This window comes from Protomyctophum bolini (assembly GCF_963924005.1).
Source record: "Protomyctophum bolini genome assembly, chromosome: 24".
NCBI lineage: Eukaryota > Metazoa > Chordata > Actinopteri > Myctophiformes > Myctophidae > Protomyctophum > Protomyctophum bolini.
The window spans coordinates 13,443,897-13,469,913 of NC_137885.1; the positions used below are offsets into that span (position 1 = coordinate 13,443,897).

Here is a 26,017-nt window from a genome sequence, read left to right on the forward strand (position 1 = left end):
AGCAGCGCAGCGCGGAGCTGCCATCATGCAGGGCGTAACGCTCCACATGCAGGCCGTGGATGTGCTGCTTGTAATTCAATCTCACAGTAACTGAGGACACAGACGCATTCGGTCAGGTGAATGCAGCGGCAATGGCTCAGGGGGTAGAGTGGCCCGGAAGGTAACGGCAAGGTCGCCAGTTCGAACCCAGCCGGCTCCCCCAGAGTTAGTGTCAAAGTGTCCTTGAGCAAGACTCTGAACCCCTATTTGCTCCTGATGTGCTGGTTGGTATCTTGCATGGCTTCCACCGCCATCGGTATATGAATGTGTGTGTGAATGTAATGCACAATCTATATGTAAAGCGCCTTGGATAAAGGCACTATATAAATGCACCATTTACAGTATATAATACAGATAATTCTGGGGGTCCTTGACATGAAATAGTTTGAGAACCACTGATATAGAAACATGAGGTTTTTTCAGAAAGCCGTCATGATTTAGAAGACTGTAGAATCTGGTCCTCAGTCCTGAATGGGTTAAACAAGGTCGTATACCTGAGCCCTCGAGTCTCGCATCGTTCTATTTGTGGAGTGTTCCGCTTGGCTGGTTGTTTTTGAATTAGCCGAGCAGCCCATGCACAACTCCAAGGAGCTTTCAGAGGAAGCACACCTGCTCCATGTCTAGTTAAATTAGAAATTAAACTTCTTATAAGTAGTAGTAGTAGTAATAGTACCTCAGTGAATAATTGACTCTTGCACGTCAAATTTTCAATTGAGGTATTTAGCAGACGCTCCAAATCCAGAGTGATTTACACAGTACGCAAGGAAAACAGGGAACCCTTTTTGGTGTTTTAAGCATTGTTATACTTCAGCTAATTGAACAAACAAAAAGGTAGGAGCGCACACCAGTAGTGGGGAGGTGCTGACCGCAGGAGATAAAACCTTGACTGAGAGAGGAAAGAGGCCGCACAGCTCGTAGTCACGATGCAATAAACATTTATTTATTTTTTCAACGTTTCGGCAACAAGTTGCCTTCTTCAGGGTCAGCTATTGAAAAATAGCAGATTTACAAGCTCATTGCGCGGCACCGAGTGCCGCGCTACGAGCTTGTAGCTCTGCTATTTTTGAAAAATCATGAAAATGTGGCGCACATCTTTGAATATATATTCTTTCAGAGCGAATGTTTTTAACTCATTTTTTTTGCTTCTGGGTGGGGCCCCTGGAACTACGTAATTTTCAGACCGGGGTCGGAGGCCAAATAAATATAATTTGTGGGGGTCCTTGACATGAAAATGTTTGAGCACCACTGACATAGAAACATGAGGTTTATCTGAAAACTGTCAGGATTTAGAAGGCCTTTGTAGAATCGTCCTCAGGCCTAAATGGGTTTTAAGTCATCAAATGCATAGACATCTAGTATCTCCGGAAAAATCAGACACATCTATCGCCGGCCATGTTACTTAAGTTAGATGGGTTAGAGAATGTATATTTTAATGATCAATCTATCCGTTCGGTAGTGGACTTTAAGTTCAAAGTTTTGTTATCACTTTAAAAAAATATGGCTTCTAAATCCTAACGGTTTTCTGAAAAACCTCATGTTCCTATGCCAGTTGTGCTCAACCTTTTTCATGTCAAGGAACCCCCAGAATTATCTGTAATTTTACCCCCAGGATATGAGTAAATAGCAAGCTTGTATAGTGTTAACATATAGTTAAAACACCAAAAGGGGGTTCCCGTCCAGAATGTGAAGTGAAGTTGGATGGGTCCGAGCATGTATATTCTAATGATCAATCTATCTGTAGGTAGTGTTTATATATTTTTTTTTTATATCACTTTTTAGTAATTAAAACATTAAAATCGTACTCTCTTTTCCAACTATTTGGGGGCCCACTTGTTAATACCCTCACGGGTCGTCCCCCCCTCCACGGCCCCACTGGTTGAGAGCGGTCGTTATTGGAGATATGGGGGGAGTCAGACCTTGCTATCAGGTAATGACTTACAGCTTAAAATATGTATTAAAAAAAAATGGTATTGTTTTCCCTCCCTCCCCCGGGACAGTCCATGTGTGAAAAATCAAATTATTGACTTAGTTATTACAAGTATTTCGCTTATGGTAGTTTATCACCAATTGGATTAGCTGATGCAGTAAATTAGCGTGAAAAAGGCATCACTTAACACACACACACACACACACACACGCACACACACACACACACACACACACACACACACACACACGCACGTGCGCACACACACGGAAACCCCCTCCAGCACAAGAAGAAGACGGAGAAGGGGAAAAAAACAGGTTTTCCTGAGCCCGTTGCATCTGCAGTTCGAGCGTCAATTAGCGTGTTTGCGGAGGCTAATAGAATGAAACTCAATCAGCGCCGCTAATTGGCTGACTATGTGCAAAGAAATCACATTAATGCCGCTAATTAAGTGCATGGCAAATAGATGCCACCTAATTGGCAAGACAAGTCTCTCCTCCAAGAACTCACTATACTCGCTAACACTGGTCCAACAGACACGGCTCTCGTGTTAATCATTCATTCATTCATTCATTCATTCATTCATTGTAAAGACCCCCCACAGATTTAACTCCGAAAAGGGTACGAATGGAATTAAATGAGCCCGCGAGGGATTTGGCTCCATGTTTACACTCCTTGGAGTTAACAACTTAAAGCGCCAGCATCCGTGTTGTGTGAGCACGTCGGTCGGCTGCTTTCCCCACAACAACAGAACATTGACTGCCCATCATTCCGACATCCCGTTATACGTGTGGCTTGGCTAGAAGGTCCTGGGTTCAATTCCCGCTGTGGGCGCTGGTGGCGTGTTCTCTCCTCCGTGTCATCAGTTCCCATATCCTATAGTTGGGGTTGGCGAAAGGGCCCTTTCTGTGTGAAATTGGCATGTTCTGGTTGGTTCGTACCCTCACAAAAAGACATGCAGTATAATCCTGGTCTCTAAACTGTCTTTCACGTGCTACCTCCCCCGGTTGGCAGAGGGAGTGTATAGCGCCCAGGATTACATTAGATAATTGAGACTGGTTGAAAAACTAAATGCGGTTACAATGGGAACATTAAACAAATCTGATGGGTGTACAGACAGACTGAGTACAGCACTGTTTTAATCCCCATACAGTACAGTACAGTACAGTACGGTAGGGTACAGCAGTGTGTTATTCCCTCATCAGTAGTAGTTGTTGTTACATAGTGTTACTTTACATCAACACAGGGTGTTTCAATGCATCGATCCGTGTTCCGACAGGATGCTCTGCACCGCATGGATTACCTTTTTTCCCCCAGCGTCAGCAATATCCACCTCCCTGTTAGCTTTGCATTTCTCACACTGTCACTTAGCCCCTCGCCACCGGTAGGTGCGCACACACATAAACGCACACACACACAATGCACTCTTTTACACAAATAATGGGCTTTCTCAACCTTGCACATGCATCTCTACACATTATTTTGCTTGCACACGCACTGCACACAAACACTTCCTAACCACTTGAACACAAGCATCCATATTCTGGACACACACACACACACACCATCGCCACATGGCCACACCAAGCCACCGTGTGTGTGTGTGTGTGTGTGTGTGTGTGTGTGTGTGTTTCCGTCCACACGTTCCTCCCTGTGCGATCCTGCGTGCCCTGATTGGGGCCGATGATGAAAGTCCCACGATGCAAATGGAGTCTCAATTACCTCGGTCAATCTGTCGAGAGGGGGGGGGGTGGGGGGGGTGTCGCTGCGGATGTGATGGCCGCGGTGTGTGTGTGTGTGTGTGTGTGTGCGTGTGTGTGTGTGTGTGGGGGGGGGTTCTCTAGTGTCTTGTTAAGGAGCCGTGGAGAGCACTTTGCTTTGAATTGGCCTTTTGTCAGCTCCACTGCCAGCCTGCCTGCCTGCTGCTAGAGTGCGTGCGTGTGTGCGTGTGCGCATGTGAACATTATCTTATGATTTGATTTGTCCCCCTTCCTTTGTGCATGTGCGCGCCACTAAGTGAAGTGCAAGGCTGTGTGTGTGTGTGTGTGTGTGTGTGCGTGCGCGCATATACTGTGCTTTTGAGGGCTGAATGTCCCCGCAAGTATAAATAGACCTAGTGATCATTTCCCTGGTCCTCATAAGACATCGAAATGGCTGTTTTATTGTTCAAAAGTTTAGACAATTAGAGATTAAGTTTAGTAATTACAGTTAGAGCTCTTTGTGAGCTTGTAGATCGGCTGCCTTTGGTAAAACAGCGCCTACATGCTTTCATTTCCATTCTGGGCGGGAACCCCTTTTGGTGCTTTAAGCAGTATGTAATACTTTAGCTATTGAACAATAGCAAATCTACAAGCTCATGGCGTGGCACCGAGTGCTATTTTTGAAGAATCGTGAAAATGTGGTGCACATCTTTGAATATATATATATATATATATATATTCTTTCACAGCGAACGTTCATAACTCAAATCTTTGTCTCCGGGGGTGTCCCTGGAACATGCGGGTCCGCGGCCTAATTCAGATAATTCTGGGGTTCCTTGGCATGTAAAAGTTTGAGCAGCGCTGACATAGAAACATAGGGTTTTTGAGAAAACGTTTTGGATTCACAAGACTTTTTGTTTTAGAATCGGCCTCGAGGTCTCAATGGGTTAAGAAAAGGTGACAACGTTCTCACAAGCATAGTATTACAAGCGTGTTTGTTTGTGTCTGGTCGTACAGAATAATTGCACATGTGTCGCTATAACACGCACATCATTATTACGTGGAAACGCGCACACACACACACACACACACACACACACACGTGCACGCAGCACTCGACAGCCTCGGCGGGGGTGCGTGGTACAAGGCTCGGCGGCGCGTCCCCCAGCGGGACTTATTGGAGATCTTTGTTTCTCCGCCGGGTCTTTCATGTTTGGAGAGGCGGCTGACCTCCCACAATGCACTGCAGTGGCGGCTCGCTCTCGGGGGGGGGAGTGGAGGGGGGGGGGGGGGGGGGTTCAGTGCTGAAGCGCTCCACACTCCACACGCCGTTTTAACAAGCAGACAGTCCTCTTCAGGCCATTAACACCACTCTGCTCTGCTCTCAACACACACACACACACACACACACACACACACACACGCACACAATGGATGGATAATCCCTCCATCCAGCCATCATTACAGGCCCGCCGAGCGGCTTCACTTATTGATATCGCTCTGTGTGTGAGTACGCGTGCGTGTGTGCATGCGTGTGTGTGCTCTGCGCACGTAGGATTTAGCTCTTCATCTACCACTTGTGCGGCCACTTCAGGAGGTCTTTAAAGGGATTATTTCTGGCGGTTTTGTTCTTTCTCTCTCTATACGAGAGCATGTTTTATTCTTTCGTTGTTTTGCATTTCCATCTCAGGCTGGCTAAGCCGAGGCTCTTAATGCAGAGAGTGAATGAGTGAAGGAGCGACAAAAGAAGTGCCAGATTACATTTTGTCCCGGTTTTTGCGCACATTTCTTTTGCTATTACTCCTACAGATTTTGTCCACAACTCAACACACAGTGGTACACATGCATGGGTAGGCAACCCGGCCTGACGCAACCGAGGAGCACACTTTTCTAGTATTTAGCTTTTTCTTTTAGTTTTTTTTTATTCTTAGATTTGAGACTTTCTGTATTTTTTTCCCAGTTAACTTGCTTGGTTTCTCCCAATAAATCATGATATATATCATATTTAAAAATGTACTTATTCATTACTATTTGTTAATTAATGTAACAAATTAGGCCAAAATCTAAGTCGAGTCATGCAAAAACTATTCGACTAATCGAGATCAGGCCTACTGTACATTTCTTGCATTCCAACATACAGTACTTTAACTCATTCTGGACGGGAACCAAGCATTGTTATACTTTAGCTGTTGAAAAATAGCAGATCAACAAGCTCTTAGCGCGGCGAGCGCCGCGCTACGAGCTTGTAGATCTGAAATTTTTTGAAAGATCGTGAAAATGTGTCTCAAATCTTTTAATATATATTCTTTCAGAGCGAATCTTTGCTTCTGGGGAGGTTCCCTGGAACAACATATTTTCATATGGGGGTCAGCAGCCAATTACAGATATTTTCAGGGGGTCCTTGACATGAAAATGTTTTTTAGAACGACTGACACAGAAACATGAGGTTTTTCAGAAAACTGTCAAGTTTTGATAAAAACATTTAGTAGAATGGTCCTCAGGCCTAAATGGGTGAACTGACCCTCCATGTTGTGTGTGGTCTCTCTCCCACCAGGACTACATGCAGAACATCCATGGGAAGGAGATCGACCTCCTGAGGACCACGGTGAAGGTCCCGGGGAAGAGACCCCCGCGGGCCGTCTCCACCTGCGCCGCCGTGCCCAGCCCCAAGACCAACGGCCTGGCCAAGGACATGAGCAGTCTGCAGCTGGGACAGCAGGCTCCTGGTGAGTGTGTGTGTGTGTGTGTGTGTGTGTGTGTGTGTGTGTGTGTGTGTGTGTGTGTGTGTGTGTGTGTGTGTGTGTGTGTGTGTGTGTGTGTGTGTGTGTGTGTGTGTGTGTGTGTGTGTGTGTGTGTGTGTGTGTGTGTGTGTGTGTGTGTGTGTGTGTGTGTGTGTGTGTGTGTGTGTGTGTGTGTGTGTGTTCAGTTAATATAACTTTATAGATGTAACTAATCATCAATAATATAGATATACATTTTAGGAAAATATTTGATTTTGGGATGAAACGTCATTATGATTAGCGAAAATGTTCCAAAATAGATTGCTTAATTTGACTAATTGGTTAAATCGATTATTAACTATATATATTGAATAGATTTTTTTATATAGGATAAATAAATAGAAATGGTCAAATCTCAATTTGATGAATCAAAACAAGTAATCAAAGGAATAATGGCTAAGAACGAACACTTGGTTGTTGCGTATATGCGTGCGTGCACGCACACACATGCACACACATACACACGTGTGTGTGTGTGCGTGTGCACACACAGCATGCCAGGTTCCAGGATGTTCATACTAATAGCATGAATATTCAGTGACCCATGATATGTGTAGTAATTATCATCATGAATATTCATGTAATCAGACCGGACTCCATGCTGCTCGAGAGGAGAGGAGGGACTGAAGGGATGATAGTGAGAGGAAGGGAGGAAGGGAGGAAGGAAGGAAGGAAGGAGAAATAAGGAAGGAAGGAGAAATAAGGAAGGAATTAGAGTAGGCATATGAAGGAGGGATGCGAGGCGGAGAAGAGAGGATGGAAGAGGAGAGGAGAGGTCTTAGAGAAGGAAGCTCTCGGGGAGAGACGAGAGGAGACATGATGGAAGTGGAAGGATGCAGGAAAACACCCGGATCCATTTCATGTTGAGATTTGTCTTGATGTCGCCCACACTGTGTAAAATGGTGCATTATATAGCGCCTTTATCCAAGGCACTTTACATAGATTGTGCATTACATTCACCCATTCACACACACACACATTCATACACCGATGGGGCGGTGGAAACCATGCAAGGTACCAACCAGCACATCAGGAGCAATTTAGGGGTTCCGAGTCTTGCTCAAGGACACTTCGACACTAGGGGGAGCCCGGGTTCGAACTGGCAACCTTGCGGGTTACCATCCGGCCACTCTACCCCTGATCCACTGCTGCCCCGTGTAGTTGTAGTTGTAGTGTATTGTGTAGTGTATACGTCTGTATAGTATAGTTTCATTAGTAGTAAATTAGAAAATGAGGTTGCGCATCAGCAATGTGGGTTTTCTCAGTGGAGTGCTAGACCCAAAATCCAGACTATATACATATCAAAAGTGAATGGAGTTAAATGTTGACAAAAAGGTACACCACAAGCCTACGTGGCGATGACCCCCTGAATGAATATCTCTCTCTCTCTGTCTCTCTCTCTCTCTCTCTCTCTCTCTCCCTCTGTCTCTCTCTCTCTGTCTCTCTCTCATTCCCTCTGTCTCTCTCAGGCTCGGTGACCAGCAGCTCGTCGGCCAGCCAGATGGCCAGCGGCATCAGTCTGGTGTCGTTCAACAGTCGTCCAGGAGAGGGCATGCACCAGCGCTCCTACTCCGTGTCCAGCGCCGACCAGTGGAGCGACGCCACCGTCATCGCCAACTCTGGAGTCAGCACCGGTATGCTTCACCTTTCCTTCATGTCCTTTCTGTCCTCTGGAGTCAGCACCGGTACGCTTCACCTTTCCTTCATGTCCTTTCTCTGGAGTCAGCACCGGTACGCTTCACCTTTCCTTCATGTCCTTTCTCTGGAGTCAGCACCGGTACGCTTCACCTTTCCTTCATGTCCTTTCTCTGGAGTCAGCACCGGTACGCTTCACCTTTCCTTCATGTCCTTTCGGTTCCACTGGTCCTCAAAGTGGCTTTCTGGGGACCTCCCGGGCGGTCCTAAGGAGGGGGTTCTAAGGAGGGGGTTCAAGGGCCATTTATTTAGAACGACAATCACACAAACCCATTATCGTCCTTATTCTTGGAGTAACGCTGGCCGAAAATAGCAGGTCCTACGTATTGTGAGCTTATTCTTGTGCTAAATGGCTGCTATCATATGATGTAACCTATTGTGGGGTATGACGCACGCACGCACACACACACACACACACACACACACACACACACACACACACACACACACACACACACACACACACACTTGAGCAGTTATTAGCGGCGGCCCTGTTGGTCTCCCTGCAGTCATTACTTTGATAAACAGTTAAAGCTGCATTAGAGGTCCTGGCAGGCAGATCAATGAAAGAGTGATGATAGGCTCCACCGCGGAGCTCCGCTCTGGGGCCCTCTGGACCACAGCAGGCTCTCAGTCCCTGTTGCAGAGCTCTATGTGTGGACCCAATTTGAAAGATTCACAAGTGAGGTTACTTTTTTGAAAATGAATGTTATACAAATACACATAAATATGCATAATTAAGAAAATGTAAAGCTTTCTTAGCACAATAACTAAAAATATATTTTTTTCCCCCAGGGGGTCCCCAACAAAATGTGTTAATACAGCATCGCAATCATTGTAACCAAATTATCCAGTGCTATGCAAAAATAGCATATATACAAGTTGTGAATCGAGCTGCTCAGAAAAGATATTGAATTTTGAATAATCTTGAAGTTTCGTAACATAAATATTCTCTTCTGGCACACGTATTTTCAGATGGGAGTCCACAGCCAAATAAATAATACATTTGAGATAAATTGAGAACCTCTGCACTGTACATATCTCACTGATATGGAATAGTTGTCAAATTCACTGTGAAATAAAGTGTGGACCTTTCATGAGCTGCATGTCAACTTAGCCACTTCAACCCTATATACTTCACTTGGTTGATTGAAGTCCCTCAGGGATGTAAACCAGTGCCCCTTCCCCCTTTCTTCTACATATTTTCAAATGCACTCACTCAAATGGCAATCAGGACAAAGAAGCATGCACGCACGCACGCACGCACACACGCACTCACACTCACACACACACACACACACACACACACACACGCACTACTGACAGCTGTCAGGTTATGTGTGTGTTACTGAGACAATGAGCTTGAGTGACAGGTTTCACATCTGGATCACTCACTCACTCACTCGCGCGCGCGCGCCACACACACACACACACACACACACACACACACACACACACACACACACACACACACACACACACACACACACACACACACAAGCAATCAGTGGTTTGGTCTCTTTGCCCCTCGCCTTCCTCAAATAACATTTAGAGCTGTGAAACACTTTAAATGGACTCCCAGGGGCCACACACACACACACACACTTGTGCACGTGCGTGCACATGCTGCAGGCCGTGATTGGCTGAGATTGTTCATCAGTTGTCTGAAACTGTTGACAATGTCCTGCTGACAGTCCCCTACCCTCTGAACTGGACAATGTCCTGCTGACAGTCCCCTATCCTCTGAACTGGACAATGTCCTGCTGACAGTCCCCTATCCTCTGAACTGGACAATGTCCTGCTGACAGTCCCCTATCCTCTGAACTGGACAATGTCCTGCTGACAGTCCCCTATCCTCTGAACTGGACAATGTCCTGCTGACAGTCCCCTATCCTCTGAACTGGACAATGTCCTGCTGACAGTCCTCTATCCTCTGAACTGGACAATGTCCTGCTGACAGTCCACTATCCTCTGAACTGGACAATGTCCTGCTGACAGTCCTCTATCCTCTGAACTGGACAATGTCCTGCTGACAGTCCACTATCCGCCAACACCACTATTTTTACTAGAGATGCTCCGATAATCGACCACCGATCGGTGATCGGCCGTATCGGCCAATATATAATTGCCGATCGGCAATTTACCCTATCTGGAGAGAGCGATCTTTTACACCAGGCGTGCCCAAAAGGTATATAGATCGTGATCTACCAGTATAGATCACAAAGACTAACTATTTTTGACATCTGCCAATTTAATTACGTTGACTTTGAATGATTGACATCAAACCCACAAAGCAATACTTGGTTTTCAATAGTGTTGCGCACAAATGTCAGTAGCATTACAAAGTTATATACAGTACAAGAAAAACCTTCCAATTCCAATCAAATAAAAGCATTGTTAATTTTACGGTCAACAGGAGAACATGAAAAGACGGTCGTTTAGTCGACGTCCGTTAGTACTTTGAACATAACATAACGTGAGGCGATATATTCTCTCCACCTCTGCTCTCCTCTCCCTGTTTCCCCTCTACGACGGGAAATGTCCGATCTACAAGCGTACGATGCGGCCGACGTTCACAACAATACCGAGGAGGGGTTCGGGAAGAACTGCGGAATAGATGCCACGAAGAGAAAGGAGAAAAGATAGCAGTTAAAGGGATGGAGAGGGGGGTGGGGGGTGGGGGGGTGGGGGGGGGGGAGGAGATAGACAAGAGAACACAGAGAAGGGGAATGAATAAATGAATGAATGGTCTGAGAAAGAAATGACAAAAGGCGAACAGTGTCAAGATAAGAGCTTGAGACGGAGACACAGAGAGAGAGAGAGAGAGAGAGAGAGAGAGGAATGAAAGGGTTACAACGACTACAAATGGAAAGAGAGAATGAAAAGGCATTGAGAGAATGTTAGAAAACAAAATAAAGAGTGCATGTTGCTGTGTGTCGGGAGTGAGGTGTGTGTACGTGTATACTATGTTTGTGCTCACCCGTGTGTTTATGCATGCGTGCATGCGTCCATGCGCAACGTGTGCGTGTATACAGTCGGGGGGAGGAGGGCTTGCAGATGAGACGGCCGTTAATCCAGGGCGGTTAATTGTGCACTCGGGGTTGGCATCTTGTCAGCAGAGATAAGTTGTCACGTTTTCCACTTGAGCTGAGACTAAACGATTGTAAAATAAGTTATGGGCGTCCTTGGGGCTGTCTGCCGTTTGGGGGATGCGGCAGCCGCGCGCGTGCATGTGCGTGCGTGTGCACGCTCGAGCACATGTGACTTTTTTGTGTCAGTTGTGTGTGGGTGGGTGTGTGTGTGTGTGTGTACAAGGTTTTTTTGTGTGGGGGAGACGTTAGCGGTCCGTGCCAACATCCTCTCTGCAAACACACACACACACTGACGCGCACACGCACCAGCACATGTTCTCTCGCGGCAGTGATATTGATGGGAGTTGAATGTTATTTTATTCAGCCGCTAGTCACAGCTGTCAGAGGACAGCATGCAAAGTAGACACACTCTTGCAATCCATTAGCTCTCCTCTCCTCCTCTCTACCCCCCACCCCCCCCACCCCAGTCGCAGTCTATCTCTCTCACTCGCTCTCCCCCCCCCCCCCCCCCCCCCCCAGTTACAGTCTCTGTCCCTCTCTCCCCTGCATATGCAGCCACAGTATCTCATGTCTTCCCAGTTCTTTTCACCTGTCTCACCAGTCAGTCTCGCCTCTCTATCCTACCAGTCAGTCTCCCTCTCTATCCTACCAGTCAGTCTCCCTCTCTATCCTACCAGTCAGTCTCACCTCTAGTCTCCATCCTACCAGTCAGTCTCCCCTCTAGTCTTGTAGGTCTGCTATTTTTGAAAAATCGTGAAAATGTGTCACAAATCTTTGAATATGTATTCTTTCAGAGCGAACGTTTTGAACTCAAGTCTTTGCTTCTGAGGGGTCCCTGGAACAACATGTTTTCAGATGGGGGTCGGCGGCCAATTACATACAATTCTGGGGGTCCTTGACATGAAATTGTTTGAGAACCACTGACATAGAAACACAGGTTTTTCATCAAACTGTCATGATTTTGGAAGACATTTGTAGTACGTGGTCAGGTCTTAATAAAGGACTCTGTCTCTCTCTCCAGACACGGCCCTGGGCGACTCGGTGTGCTCCAGCCCCAGCATCTCCAGCACCACCAGTCCCAAGATGGAGCCTCCGCCGTCGCCGCACGCCAACCGCAAGAAGCACCGGCGGAAGAAGAGCACCAGCAACTTCAAGGCCGACGGCCTCTCTGGTACTGCCGAAGGTAACGCCATTTCCTGTCCCCCTCGCCTCACACTTTCCCCGCCCCCGTTCGCAAGCCCGCCCGCCTGCCTGCCCGAAACAAAGCCTATAGGTCATAATGGTTCCCATAGTGGTTTTTGTTTTCCAATTGGGCAATTATTTGCAGGTGGAAATTGTTTAGCTTTTTGGTGGGTCATTCAACAGCAGTGGGCAATCTTATCAATCACAGCATAAGACTGAGATAAACAAATGCAATTAAACCATTAACATATTTCTGTTGACCGGGGCCTCTTTTCCCCCCCTCTACACCTGCAAATAGCCGATCCACACGTTCACAATGCAGGTAAATGAATACACCATATTGAAAACGGATTGTAATTATATTCACTGCAGGGTCAACTCATTACTCAAATGTAATTTAATAATCCCGGTCTGATATTGACTAACATTAACCAATAATTACTTAATAATAACTATTAACAATAAAAGTACTTGGATCTCTTTATTTTTGTGTCATGATGCACCAAAGGTGCCCAGCAGCCACAACGTAATAGTTAACAGATACTGTAGGTACAGTACAATATAGAAAATAAACTCTTTACAAAGCCCTATAACATATTATGAAATCTACTAACAAGAAAATACCTTTTCCTAAAATATAATTCAAGTCTTTCATGATCATCTAACCAAAAAATAGTGAACACAAATAGATTTTACAACTAATACATAATAATAATAATGAGAGCCTGTATAGCTGATCCAGAAGATATTATGTCACGTTTTAACGGAGCGACGGCGGGGGTTGGGAAACGTCGTCACGTTTTCCCAGAGATGCCGGAAACTCCAGGCTCTCTCCATTCTTCCATTCTATCATCCCTTCATCCTGTCCGACGCTTAATCTGTTTCCTGTTTGTCTGTTTCCTGGTGTGTGTGTGTGTGTGTGTGTGTGTGTGTGTGTGTGTGTGTGTGTGTGTGCGTGCGTTTGTGCGTGTGTTTGTGTGTGTGCGTGTGCGTGCGATCCTGTGTCCGCTTAGGGTTGAGTCTAATTCATACTACGGGTACATCACATGACGGTGGTGTCACAGCCTGAAAATAGCAGATCTACAAGCTCACAGCGCATTGGGAATGCAACGCGCTGTGAGCTTGTATGTCTGCTATCTTCCGCCCATCGAATACGTCGACGGACATTAGGTTTAGGTAACATTAGGCGTGCGTGCGTGTGTGCTTGCGTGCGTGCGTGCGTAGATTGTCTGTTTTCAGTGTGAATTGATCAGTGTGATCCTTGTCTTGACGCACACAGCGTTTCCCAATCCGCTCTAGACCGGATCGGCAAACGTGTGAAACGTACTCGATCCACCAGTCCACTTGGGTACAGTAAATACAGTACTGTATGTGGGGGATGATGTTGCAGTGAGTTTGTCTGGTATGCAGCTTTTAGACATTTCCACACATACAGTAAGTAGTATGATGAGTATTTGTATGAGCATTAGAATGTTTTACACAATCTTCTGCAGACATTAGCTGCAGTCTGTCACACACACACACACACACACACACACACACACACACACACACATACACACATACAATAGCAGCTTTGGCCGTGTTTTCCACAGCGGTGGCATAATTATTGTCAGACACGCCACAGAGTCCTCTGCACTGCCTCCCCATTCGTCAGCATCATGGGTGGGGGAGGGGCCGGCCGGTGGGCGGGCGGGTGAGTGGTGGTCGGCACTGGTCGCGGGGGGAGGGGGGGGTGGCGGTGGCGGGCACCACCGCTTAAGTGAAATATTATAAATAATCCACCATATTGAAATCTTTTATCAGCTTGTGTCACTTTCATTATTCAATAAGCGATTAGTAACAGTCTTCCCAATTTAGCCATTAACCCATCATGGCCTGATGTCTTCTAATAATGAAAAGGTTGCTATACCAGTGGTGCTCAAACCTTTTCAAGGACCCCCAAAAGGATGTGTCCCACATCTCAAAATATGTTACTTTTATATATGTATATATTCAAAGATTTGCGCCGATTTTCACGATTTTTTTAACTTGTAGATCTGCTATTTTTTTTATATCCAAAGTGTAAAGTTAGTGGTTAAAGTGACACAAAGACTTTCCCGGTCTTGGTGGGTTAAGCCATTTAGACCTGAGAACTGTTTCTACAAATGTCTTCTAAATCATGGCAGTTTTCAGAAAAACCCTATGTTTCTATGAACCTTTTTCATGTCAAGGACCCCCAGAATTATCTGTATCTGGCCGCGGACTTCCATCTGAAAATATTTTATTCCAGGGACCCCCCTCCCAGAAGCAAATATTTGAGTTAAAAAAAACGTCCGCTCTGAAAGAACATATATTCAAAGATTTGCGCCACATATTTTCACGATTTCTCAAAAGAATTGCAGATCTACAAGCTCGAGCTTGTAGATCTGCTCTTTTTTTCAATGGCCAAAGTGTAACATAATGCTTTAAAACACCAAACGGGGGGTTCTTCCCGTCCCGACTGGGTTAAGCAGAGCGGCGCACCGTGCTGCTCTGTCTCCCCCTCTGTGAGGTGACGGATTTGAGGTGTCACAACCCCAGAGAGGAGCGTTATTCATGATCCAGGGAACGCCCTGCACTTATACTGCTATTACACTGTGCGCTATAGGACCATGCATGGGTCTCAACCTTTTACACTAGGCTGTGGACTGTCCAAAATAATCATATTTGAACTGTGTACAAACACTTGGAATGTAGGAGTTGAGGCATTACATTTAGTTTGATTTATTATTTTATTGCCGGCTAACAGTTAGCATTCATGAAGTTCCCAGTGCCACTATAGAGCATCGCAGTGTATTACGCGTGTATCTTCAGTGTGTGTTCAGTCTGAGGAAGAGATCTGTGCTGGAAACACACAGCCTTATTTCTGTGTGCAATAATAAAGCACCTGTCGCATTGCAGCCCTCGGTGTGTGCGAGCATTTATTATATTCTTCTCTCCGTGTGGGTTTTCATATATTTCAAAAATATATATCTAGACCAGGGGTTCCCAAAGTGGGGTCCGGGGACCCCCGGGTGGTCCTTCAGGGAGTTCCAGGGGGTCCCCAGCTAAATGATAATTAGTAACCACAATTCATTTGTACACTCTCAGAGTTAAATTAACATTGATTTTACACTATAAATTGGGGGTCCCAGAGATAGAAATGCCATTAAATGGAGGTCCGTAGCTTAATGCATGTCAAACTGGGGGGTCCTTGAAATGAAAACGGTTTAAAGTGACTGCTAGTGCCGTACAAATGGGGGTATGCAGGCTAATAAGTGTCAATTTGGAGGTCCTTGACATGAAAAGGTTTGGGAACCACTGATATAGGCTACACTACAGGCCACACAATTGGAAAACACCACAACTTTAACAAAGGCAATATATGCGTCTAGTTATCCTTATCGTTCTGGTGCTCACAGTTTGAACTGCCATTCACTCTGCTGCCTTTTGTCCTTTATTCTCCGTCTTTAGATGCACCGCCCCTTACCCACTACTCCACTCTCTCTAATCCTTTCCTTTATAGTAACACACACACGCGCACACACACACACACACACACACGTTTTCTATTAATACTTGTGAGCCAGGATATCGACATTTAGAATTCTAGAATTCTTACGCTATTTTGTAGATCTGATACGTGTCATTTCTGTTCCAAAAAAAATTCAAGATCTACAAGCTCACTTCGACATTTACATTTTCTTCTTTTGAAAGTGTGGAATCTGTAGACAATTTCATATAATAATTTTGGGCGTCCTTGACATGAAAATGTTTGAGAACCACTGACATAGAAACATGGTTTTTTTCTTAAAACTGCCAAGACATTTGTATAATCGTCCTCGGGTATAAATGGGTTAAGGCCCTCACAAGTATAGTAATATAATCACACACACACACACACACACACACCTGTGTCCAGGTTGACCTTGCGGGTTCACGGGGCGTCGGCGTGATCAGAGCCGCCGGAGTCAATGCCTCGTTAAGCAGCGGAGCTTTTGATACTGGTCCCGCTTTCATGTCACCTCCGTAACCTCACCTCCCTCGCTCTGCCGGGACCACGAGGACCTTTGAAAGGAGATCTGACAGAGTGAAGGACCTGCACGCATGCGCGCTACCCTCGCTCGCTCGCACGCACGCGCGCAATCTCCTCAACACTCCACCCATTTGATCTCATTTTCCACTGCAGATTTCCGTTTTCATTCTGATCACTCTTTCTCGTGACCGGTTACTTCTACACTTTGGGTATTGCTGCTTTTTATTATTTGTATTATTATTATTTAAACCGTAGGGTAAGTCATGTGTTGTCCGTAACGGATCGATCCAGCTCCAAAATGCATTTTCTGTGCCCGTTTTATTAGCTTCAATCTCAGTGTTTCAACAGAGCGACGCGTTGTGAGCTTGTAGATCTGCTATTTTCAGCATGCAACTAATTGTAAAATGACTTATACTGGATCTCTTGTCCACTAGTCCTTTCCTAACATGTTTAGTGTTAGTTTTTAATTTGTTGACGAAATTGTCAGTATATTTAGTCAGAGTTTTAGTCATCACAGCTTAGTTTTCATGTAGTTTTTGTCAGTGTAAAAAGGTAGTCGACGAACATTTTTCGTCATAGTATTAGTCGATGAAATCAACACTGGTGGAAGATCTACCACTGCCATGCCTCCACGCACGTGGACGGTGTAAATGCTCTCGTCACCATGACTGGCTCCATTGTGCGCTACAGACTCGTTTGAGGTCCCACATAATAAGGAAGATGTCTTCCCTGTGGGCACCGACCGCGGGGTCAATTTGTGTCGGGGAAAAGGTCAAACAGGTGGACACAAAGACGGGCAGTGTGTGTCGGGACGTTTCCAAGGTGGTCTCCAAAGCACGTCCAGGTGGTCTCGCACGCGCGCGCGCACACACACACACACACACCGCATCACGCAGGAATGAGTCTTTTCATATTTTAAGCTATAGCAGATCTACAAGCTCATAGCGTGGTACAAAGTGACACATTGTGAGCTTGTATATCTAAAAAAAAATTGAAAATTCTGGAACATTTGATTTCTGCAAATCTTTTGAGTATGTATAATTTGAAAGCGATCATTTTTTAAGTGGAATATTTTCTTCCGCGGGGGTCCCTGGAACAAAATATTTTGAGGTGGGGGTCGGCGGCCAGATAAATATAACTTTGCGGGTCCTTGACATAAAAACTTTATTTTTGGTGAACGTTCCTCCCAGAATAGAGATGCTGCTGGGTCCACTTCATTTTTATTGAGGAAAAAAAGGCAATGACAACAAACAGGAAAGAAAAAGGGACAAGGAATAAAGACAACAGTACAAAAAGAGAAAGGAAAAAACAAAGCAAGAGACAAAAACACAACAAAACAAAAATAAAGAAAAAAAGGCAGCATCTTTCATGTATTACAGGATACGTTCATTGAATTCCTCATACATTGTCAATAGGCTGGAAGAGATTTTTCCCACTTTTTATAGAACTTATCCTTATTGTAGTCTAAGTATGAATGTTAGTTTTTCCATGATGCTGCTGGGCTTTAAAGGAGAATTCCATGCTAGAAGGCTTTCTTACCTTTATTTGTAGTTGTTACGTCCCCACCAAAGAGGTCCAGGTGTTATTTTGTGAAAAAGTGCATTATTGGCTATTTCCCCTAATATAAGCCCTCAATGGGGGTTGGGTTTTTGTGCTAATTTGCTTATTTCCATCGAAATAAGTAGTAAAGTGTGCCGCTTGGGATACTATTTACATTATATGAAGAGAGGATATATACAAACAATTTTTTTTGAGCGGATAAGCGAATTAGCACAACACCCCATAGCCCCATTCAAATCAATGCAATTAAATTCATTGAGGGCTTATATTAGGGGAAATAGCCAATAATGCGCTTTTGCACAAAAGAACACCTGGACCTCTTTGGGGGCATGGACTTCTCTCCTTTAAGTGGTTAAATGGCAAGTAAAAACTATTATTTTCAGTCTGTCCTGTAATGGAAACTGATATTCTCTCAGGTTTTCCTCGTGACATTATGTATACTGTATCTTTGGGGAGGAAAGATTGACATATTTACGTACCGTTAACATGAGAAAATGTGCTCTAAAGGAACCCGTAAGTCAGCGTAGCTGCCATGGATACATTTACACTGAGAAGCCTTGCGGTATACGTGGGGTCGTTCAAGAGAACTTGAACCTGTGCCGTGGCTGTCCATGGAAGTCCTTGACCGATACAGGAATTGAATCCGTAACCTTTTCTAAAACAAAACAGCTCCCATTTTGATACATATCATAATAGAGAGAGAGACACACACACACACACACACACACACACACACACACCTCCGACAAACGTGATATTCACTCACTCACACACGTCATTTAAAAACGAGTAAATCTCACCGCCCGCTCACAGCGTCCACACTTGAGAAAATAGCTATCAAATAGCGGTGTTAAAGGTTAGCGGGGGGTGCTACAAGCACGGTAACATTTGGAAGCACATAAAGGCTACACTACACACACCCGCCCAGCCACCATGTTACCTTCAGAACACCACCGCAGCACCGCGTCTCATTTTCTCCTCCAGCAGCAGCAAACGCTGTGTGACAAATGTGTGGCGCTGGCCCCCAGGGGATGGAATTCAAGGAACAGAGCAGGCATATATGTACACTAGTATAGCATGGTGCTATACAGTATATACAGTATAGCACCATGCTATAGCCAAGGATCCAGAGGCCTTCGAAAGGCCCTAACACGTCCATTTTGGTTCCATGTGTAATTTGTGTATGGTCTGGCGTCGATTGGTCCCCAGGCGCGGGGGGGCACACACAAAGTCAAACGTACAAAGTCCATAGACTTGGCTGCCATGTGACGTCACGTGGCAGCCAAACCATTACTGCATCAAAGGTAGCCAGTGATATCTTCATATATGGAGACGACCATATATGGAGCGTGTCACGAGGCGTGACGGACTGACTTGACATGAAATGCAGGTTTTCATAGTAAACTGCGACCTACCGTCGCAACGAACTATACAATAAAATCTGGTCAAACATTGGCCAAATTGTCATACTGTCCGTGAGGACAGTTAATATAAGTAAGAGGCAGGAATTGTGAAAATACTATATTTAATAATCAGGTCAACACACTAGATGTGGTCAGTCCTCCAATCTTCTCCGCTCTTGAGAGCAGAATAACTCAAGTTGGAAACTAATCACGTGATTTTTTTTTGGGGGGGTCACTGCCTGACAAGGTTGAGAACCACTGTCCTAAACCAGAGTAATCTAGTAAATCTAGCGTTGACTCCCATTGTCAACAATGGAATGCGGAAGTAGGCTACTCATTCTATCTCAATGGGATAGTTCCAATGTTTGGAACTATAGCCCATAGCACCACTGCTTTGCGGCGAGATCACAGCGTGTCGCCACTCTCTTACTCGATTACTCTGTCCTAAACTCTCCACGCCGCAGTTTCCTGACTCCTCTCTTTCCTCTTTTATTCTTGTTTTTTCTTCTCCTGTCGTGTTCTTCTTGTGTCGTATTCGTTCTCGTATTCCTCCTCGTCTTCCTCCTCGTCTCCCTGTCGTCCCTGTCTCTCTCTCTCTGTGCCGGGGTCGCTGGACACCAGCCAAACGCAAAGCGTGGAAGCTAAATCGCGTCAGTAGTCTGCGCAACATTTACAGCAACAGTTTCAACTCCTCTGAAGGTAAAATAAGTATGTTGAAATATACAAGGCAGTGGAACAGACACTTGTCTTGTGTATGTATGGGAGGGAAATATATATTGACTGGCCAAAATATATATCAAAATATTCCCAAGTATGGGTACCTAGCTTGCATCCACAGATGTACTGTACTTTGGGATTCCCACTGTGACACTGGCATGCTGCAGTAGTTTTCATTTTGTTGACTAAGACTTAAAGACAAAAAAAAATTGTTTGCTTGCAACAGCACACAACCAAACGTTTGCAAGGAGATGCAGGGGTTGACACTAAGGACTCAGATGCACTTGCCCATCGGGTAAGCACAGATCATGCCCACTTGCCCATCGGGAAAGCACAGGTCATGTCCACTTGCCCGAAATGTAAATCACCCATTATACAATTATAGGTACAATTTGAATTACTGTTTAACACAGGGTTCTCATACCTCAATTCTTATGCCAAATACCTACAGTACATATAACTATATGAAAATGGGTCCACTTGTTATTTTATATTTTTTAATTAAAGGAGACAGAGCAGTCTGGCAACGTTCAGGTGTTATAAGCTGAACGATATCTTTTTATATATATATTATTGACCTGCCAGGGTCAGGTGGGCAACCCTTAGTGTCAACGTCTGCGTTGCATTGGTGTGACATATCCTTTAAACCGTTCTGTTGCAAGGAGTTGCGACTAGTTGCATTGGTGTGGTTTGGGCCTATAAGACTGAATCAGAATTTGCTGTCAAAATGAACGCTGGCATGACTAAGACTAAAGGACTAATATAAGATTGTGTTATTTAGTCTACTAAAGACTAAACAATTGCAGGTGACTAAACTGTATTATTCAAAAGACTTTAGGACTAAATCAGAATTTGCTGTCAAAATGAACACGGCTGCTGCAGTGCATGTCTCGTGCATGTCACAAGTATAAAGATGACACCTCCTGCCTGCAAAAAAAAACACAATGCTAAACATTCCTCACCAGCATGCTTCTATAGCTTGTGAACTTCCTTGCAAGGACCCCTGTGTGTGTGTGTGTGTGTGTGTGTGTGTGTGTGTGTGTGTGTGTGTGTGTGTGTGTGTGTGTGTGTGTGTGTGTGTGTGTGTGTGTGTGTGTGTGAGTGTGTGTGTGTGTGTGTGTGTGTGTGTGTGTGTGTGTGTGTGTGTCTGTGTGTGTGCGTGCGAGTTGTGCATGCGTGTCTTGCGTGCGAGACGTGACTGTGACCCCGTGCACTTTGCTTCCTTTTGCCCAGAGGAGGAAATTAACGTTCTCTGTTCATTGGCCAATGGAGTCCATATCGGTCAGTTGACTTTATCTAATCTCTGTCCCCAAATGCTTTTAGAATGGGAATGAATGCTTTGGTCAGTGATAACACACACAGACATATCTTATGAATGAATGAATGATGTGGTCAGTAGATCACAGACACAGTCACAGACCTATGGTGGTGGGTTTAACGCTATATATGCCCACTGTGGAGAGTTATGTGACGTTATGAAAGCCGGATGTCTCCTGTCGTCTCTGAATTTTAACTGTTAAACCCACCGTGCACGTTCAGAGCTGTGGTGGGCTCAGGATGAAGTTACGTAATGTTTCATCCGTAGCATTCGTTCTTGGATATAATATCAGATTAAGGTAGGGGAAAAAAACTGTTGGTCCGGAATTCTCCTTGAAATTACAACTCTCAAAACCACCCTTATCCATTCTGGATGGGAACCCCTCTTGGGGTTCTGTACAGTATGTACAGTATTCAGAAATGTTAACATTTTGATGCTGCTTCTGTATATACATATTTGAAGTTTTCCAGAAAACTTAGGGCAGGATTTAGAAGTGTTTTTAGAACCCAGAGTTCAGCCAAAAGTTCAATATTACTTTGTAGTCCCACCTCGCCAGGCATTAATATTAACATCAACAAACCCTTGCCCACAGCTGTCCTTTGACTTTCATCTATTGATGTATTGATTAACACATTGATTGACTATTTCTAACTGATGGGGTCAAAATGAAGAGAAATGGCAGAGACTGGCGACCGGGCAATTAAACGAAAAAGTATTGAAACCGACATTTAACCTACTACGGTACTTAATCTTGCTTGTTTAAATTACTCGAATTATTGAGAAGCAATTTTTATTATCTTTTATATATCAACCTTTCAAGCTATCATCTTATTCTGTCGATAAGGCCTGTATAAATTGTACAAAGGTTTATTTATTATCAATATCGCCCAGGCCTATTAGAACTTGAATCACTCTCAAATCGCTTCTATTCATTTTAATATTTACGCCTCTTCTTTCCCTTTCATTAGAATCCCTCCCACCCTCCCAGCCCCTGTGACCAAAATAAATAAATAAAAAAAGGACGAAAAGACACACACATTTCTTATTTTTTGAGGTTCAGGAACAATCGGGACCCGCGATATTTTCCAGGTTATTAATGTTGTAAAAGGCTGCGAATAATACAGAGAGTAATGACCTGTGTCGCCAAGCAATACTGTGTGCGGTGACATTTAAGGCTTTTAATTTGTGTTCCGGCAGGTCCCCCCCCCCACCCCCCCTCGCACCTCCCCTCTGATTGCACCAAGGGAGGCCTGGCCAGGACCCTCTGCGTGCGCACACACACACACACACACACACACACGCACGCGCACGCACGCACGCACGCACACACACGCGCACGCAGAGTGGCAAGTGTACGCATACACGTGCGTTCACGAAATCATGAGCACACCCATGCCTGAATTCAATGACGCACATGCACGCACGCACGCACCACGCACATACACGCATATACAAAGACGCATGTAAATATGCATGTATATATAGTATATTTTATCGATACATGCAGATGCACATATATATATATACACACAGGTATACCTGCATGCAATTGCACGCACGTACAATGCCATGTATACGTGTGTGGCGTGCACGCCCCCCAGACTATTATGCATCTCTTCAGCTTCAACACGCGCGGGCACACACACACACACACACACACACACACACACACACACACACACACACACACACACACACACAGAGACGCCCTCCCGTTGCTTGTAAATGCTGTAGATGTGGGTATGTAGTGTTTTTGCTGTTAAAGGTTGCAGGTGTCAGAGTTCACAAATTGCCTCGCCGTGCCCCCCCCCCCCCCCCCCCCCCCAACCCCCCCCAACCCCCGATCGCTGCTTGAATGTCGCCCACAGTAGCCAGGAGCACTGGCAGTAATTACCAGTAGTGTCAGGGTGACTGACTGTGTGTGTGTGTGTGTGTGTGTGTGTGTGTGTGTGTGTGTGTGTGTGTGTGTGTGTGTGTGTGTGTGTGTGTGTGTGTGTGTGTGTGTGTGTGTGTGTGTGTGTGTGTGTGTGTGTGTGTGTGTGTGTGTGTGTGTGTGTGTGTGTGTGTGTGTGTGTGTGTGTGTGTGTGCGCGCACGTACGTACGTCTGTGTGTCTGTGCTTAATGCATGTGTTTGCATAATACACGTGTTGTCAACTAATTTTATGCATATTTGAAGTCACTGGCTGCAATAATGGCATACTTTGATAGTAATATATAGTAAGTAAGAAGTGTGTGTGTGTGCGTGCGTGTTTATGCATGTGTGCGTTCACACATCTCCATTAGTATATATTTTCAGGTAAGAGGCTGCAGATATGAGTACCTTAAACTAAGCCCCGTGGCATCTCTGTCAGGTGGAAACCTCATATGTCCAAAACTGTTACTTTAATCAGGATTCAACTTTTTTTTAACCCATTCTGACCTGAGATCAGATTCATACGAGGTTTCCACTGGACACACACTGGTCTGATGAACCCATTCTGACCTGAGATCAGATTCTAAAAATGTCAGTCGTTCTTCGAATTTTTCAAAAATAGCAGACCTACAAGCTCATATCGCGCCACTCGGTGGCGCGATATGAGCTTGTAGATCTGCTATTTTTCAATAGGTAAAGCATAACATGATGCTAACACCAAAATGGGTGCCCGGTCAGAATGGGTTAAACGGCAAAAGTAGCAGATCTGCACGCTCAAAATGTACGCGCTTCGAGCGTGCCCGATCTGCTACCTCTGATGCTTTGAGGTTTTCGCCAAACGGCAGCGACATACTTCGTCACGAGGAATATAATGGCATGCCGATAACGGGGACGAACGCCATGGCTGAGCGTGGTTCATCAGAGCCTCGCGGACGTCATGTTTCCATCATTACCGTTGACAAACTCTGAGTAGTAGTTTAAAGGATGGATTCTATTCTGTGGCGTATACCGCGTCGTCGAGGCTTGATGCGAAGCATGATGCGTTTAGATAGATGTGCACTGGCATTATTAGGTTGATTGTTGCGACTGGAGGGCGAGTTGATTGCAACACGCTAATGCCCTCCTCAATTTCATTTCTGCTCTCATTAAATGGCTCGTGAGTTTGTTGCGTCCGCATGCGTGTCTGTCTGTGGGTGCGTGTGTGTGTGTATGCGTGAGCGCGCGCGTGTGTCAAGTGGGTGGCGTGAAGCAGCGTTTAAGACTAGGAAACGGCATTTAATTTGCACCGCCGTCGAGGCAGACCTCTTTCTGGATTGTTGGTTTCCATAATTGTCAAACAGACCCCCCCCCCCCACACACACACACACACACACACACACACACACAGACACCCCCCGACACCAGAGAATCATGGGAATTTAATTATGATGGGAACATTGTTTCCCGGGACCCCAGGGGGGCTCAGCCTACGCAGGATGGGTGGGCCGCCCCCCCCCCGAGTGTCTGCAACCAAAGAGACAGACAGACACACGCGAGACCTCCCATGCACACACACACACACACACACACACACACACACAATAGCATGCATGCATGCGAACCTTTGCATTCCTGCATCACTGTGCTGTGTATTTTCTCTGCTATATTATTGCCATATTCACCCCTGGCGCAAACCCCTGACCTTGCTCCGTTATGTTGAGTATATATTGAGTATATAGTATATTGTGAGTTCAATGACGCATTGGTTCTCAACCTTTTTTTCTTTTTGCACCAGGGACTGCTTGAAAAATCCCGTTTGTTTTTTGATTGATTGATTGATTAAAGTAGAATTTCAGTACATTACAGTACATTTCAAGCACAACTCAATACAAAAACAGTGAGTGGAAGACACAATAAAGCACTACACTTGTTTACAAGAGGGTCCACCTTGTTCAATTCATCATAGGCCTCTATGGCCTATGAGGTGGGGCTTTTCAGAGTAAAATCTGCCATATCTGCTGGGCACTCTAGCGCTCCTATTTTGAAAACCCCTGGCGCATTATGTTTCTACACGGCAGCTGTTTAAATGGTCATTATTTTATCGTTAAAATCGTAGTTTTATTTATTTTATGTTATTTGGGGGTCTCACTATACAATATCCTCACGGCCCGCCAGTGGGCCCCGGCCCGCGGGTTTGAGGTTCGCCGCCTCAGTTTGAAGTCAGTAATTGGTTGAATTAAGCTCTCAATAGAGGCACGGTAATCTGATCCGGGGTCAGTCTATGTTAGAGCGTATACGTGCTGCAGGTGCTCTGTGTAGAGGCCACACTTTGATCAGGTTAAGGGTTAATTAGAGGTCTTCGGTGTCCATGGCAAGGTTCAAATGCTCGTTTCACATCATCAAAAAGAGTGGGAAACTCGACGAGCAAGAAAAGACAACGGACATCACACATATTTCATTTTATTAAGATCTTAACTCACCTGAAAACAGTTCAATGTATTTGTTTCTGGTCTGGTAGTGTAGTTAAGACAGTCAGCAATTTGATGGTTGTTTTGGTTCGAGCACTTGAACCCAAGAAGGCATTTAAGCATTATGATATAGTTATGATCTAGCTCGTAGCTCGTAGCTCGTAGCTCGTAGCGCGGCTGCTATTTATCTGCTATGTATTCTTTCAGA

At 45.1% G+C, this 26,017-nt stretch overlaps 1 protein-coding gene across 2 annotated transcripts in view; it reads left to right on the forward strand.

Moving 5' to 3' along the window:
• Positions 1-26,017, forward strand: part of agap1 (ArfGAP with GTPase domain, ankyrin repeat and PH domain 1) — a 267,320-nt gene that overhangs the window by 212,407 nt on the left and 28,896 nt on the right. For both annotated transcript variants that reach the window (XM_080758777.1, XM_080758776.1), the window contains exons 11-13: positions 6,221-6,392; positions 7,916-8,080; positions 12,255-12,416. In XM_080758777.1, the coding sequence (XP_080614903.1) occupies positions 6,221-6,392; positions 7,916-8,080; positions 12,255-12,416 (499 nt within the window). The remainder of the gene's footprint in view (positions 1-6,220; positions 6,393-7,915; positions 8,081-12,254; positions 12,417-26,017) is intronic.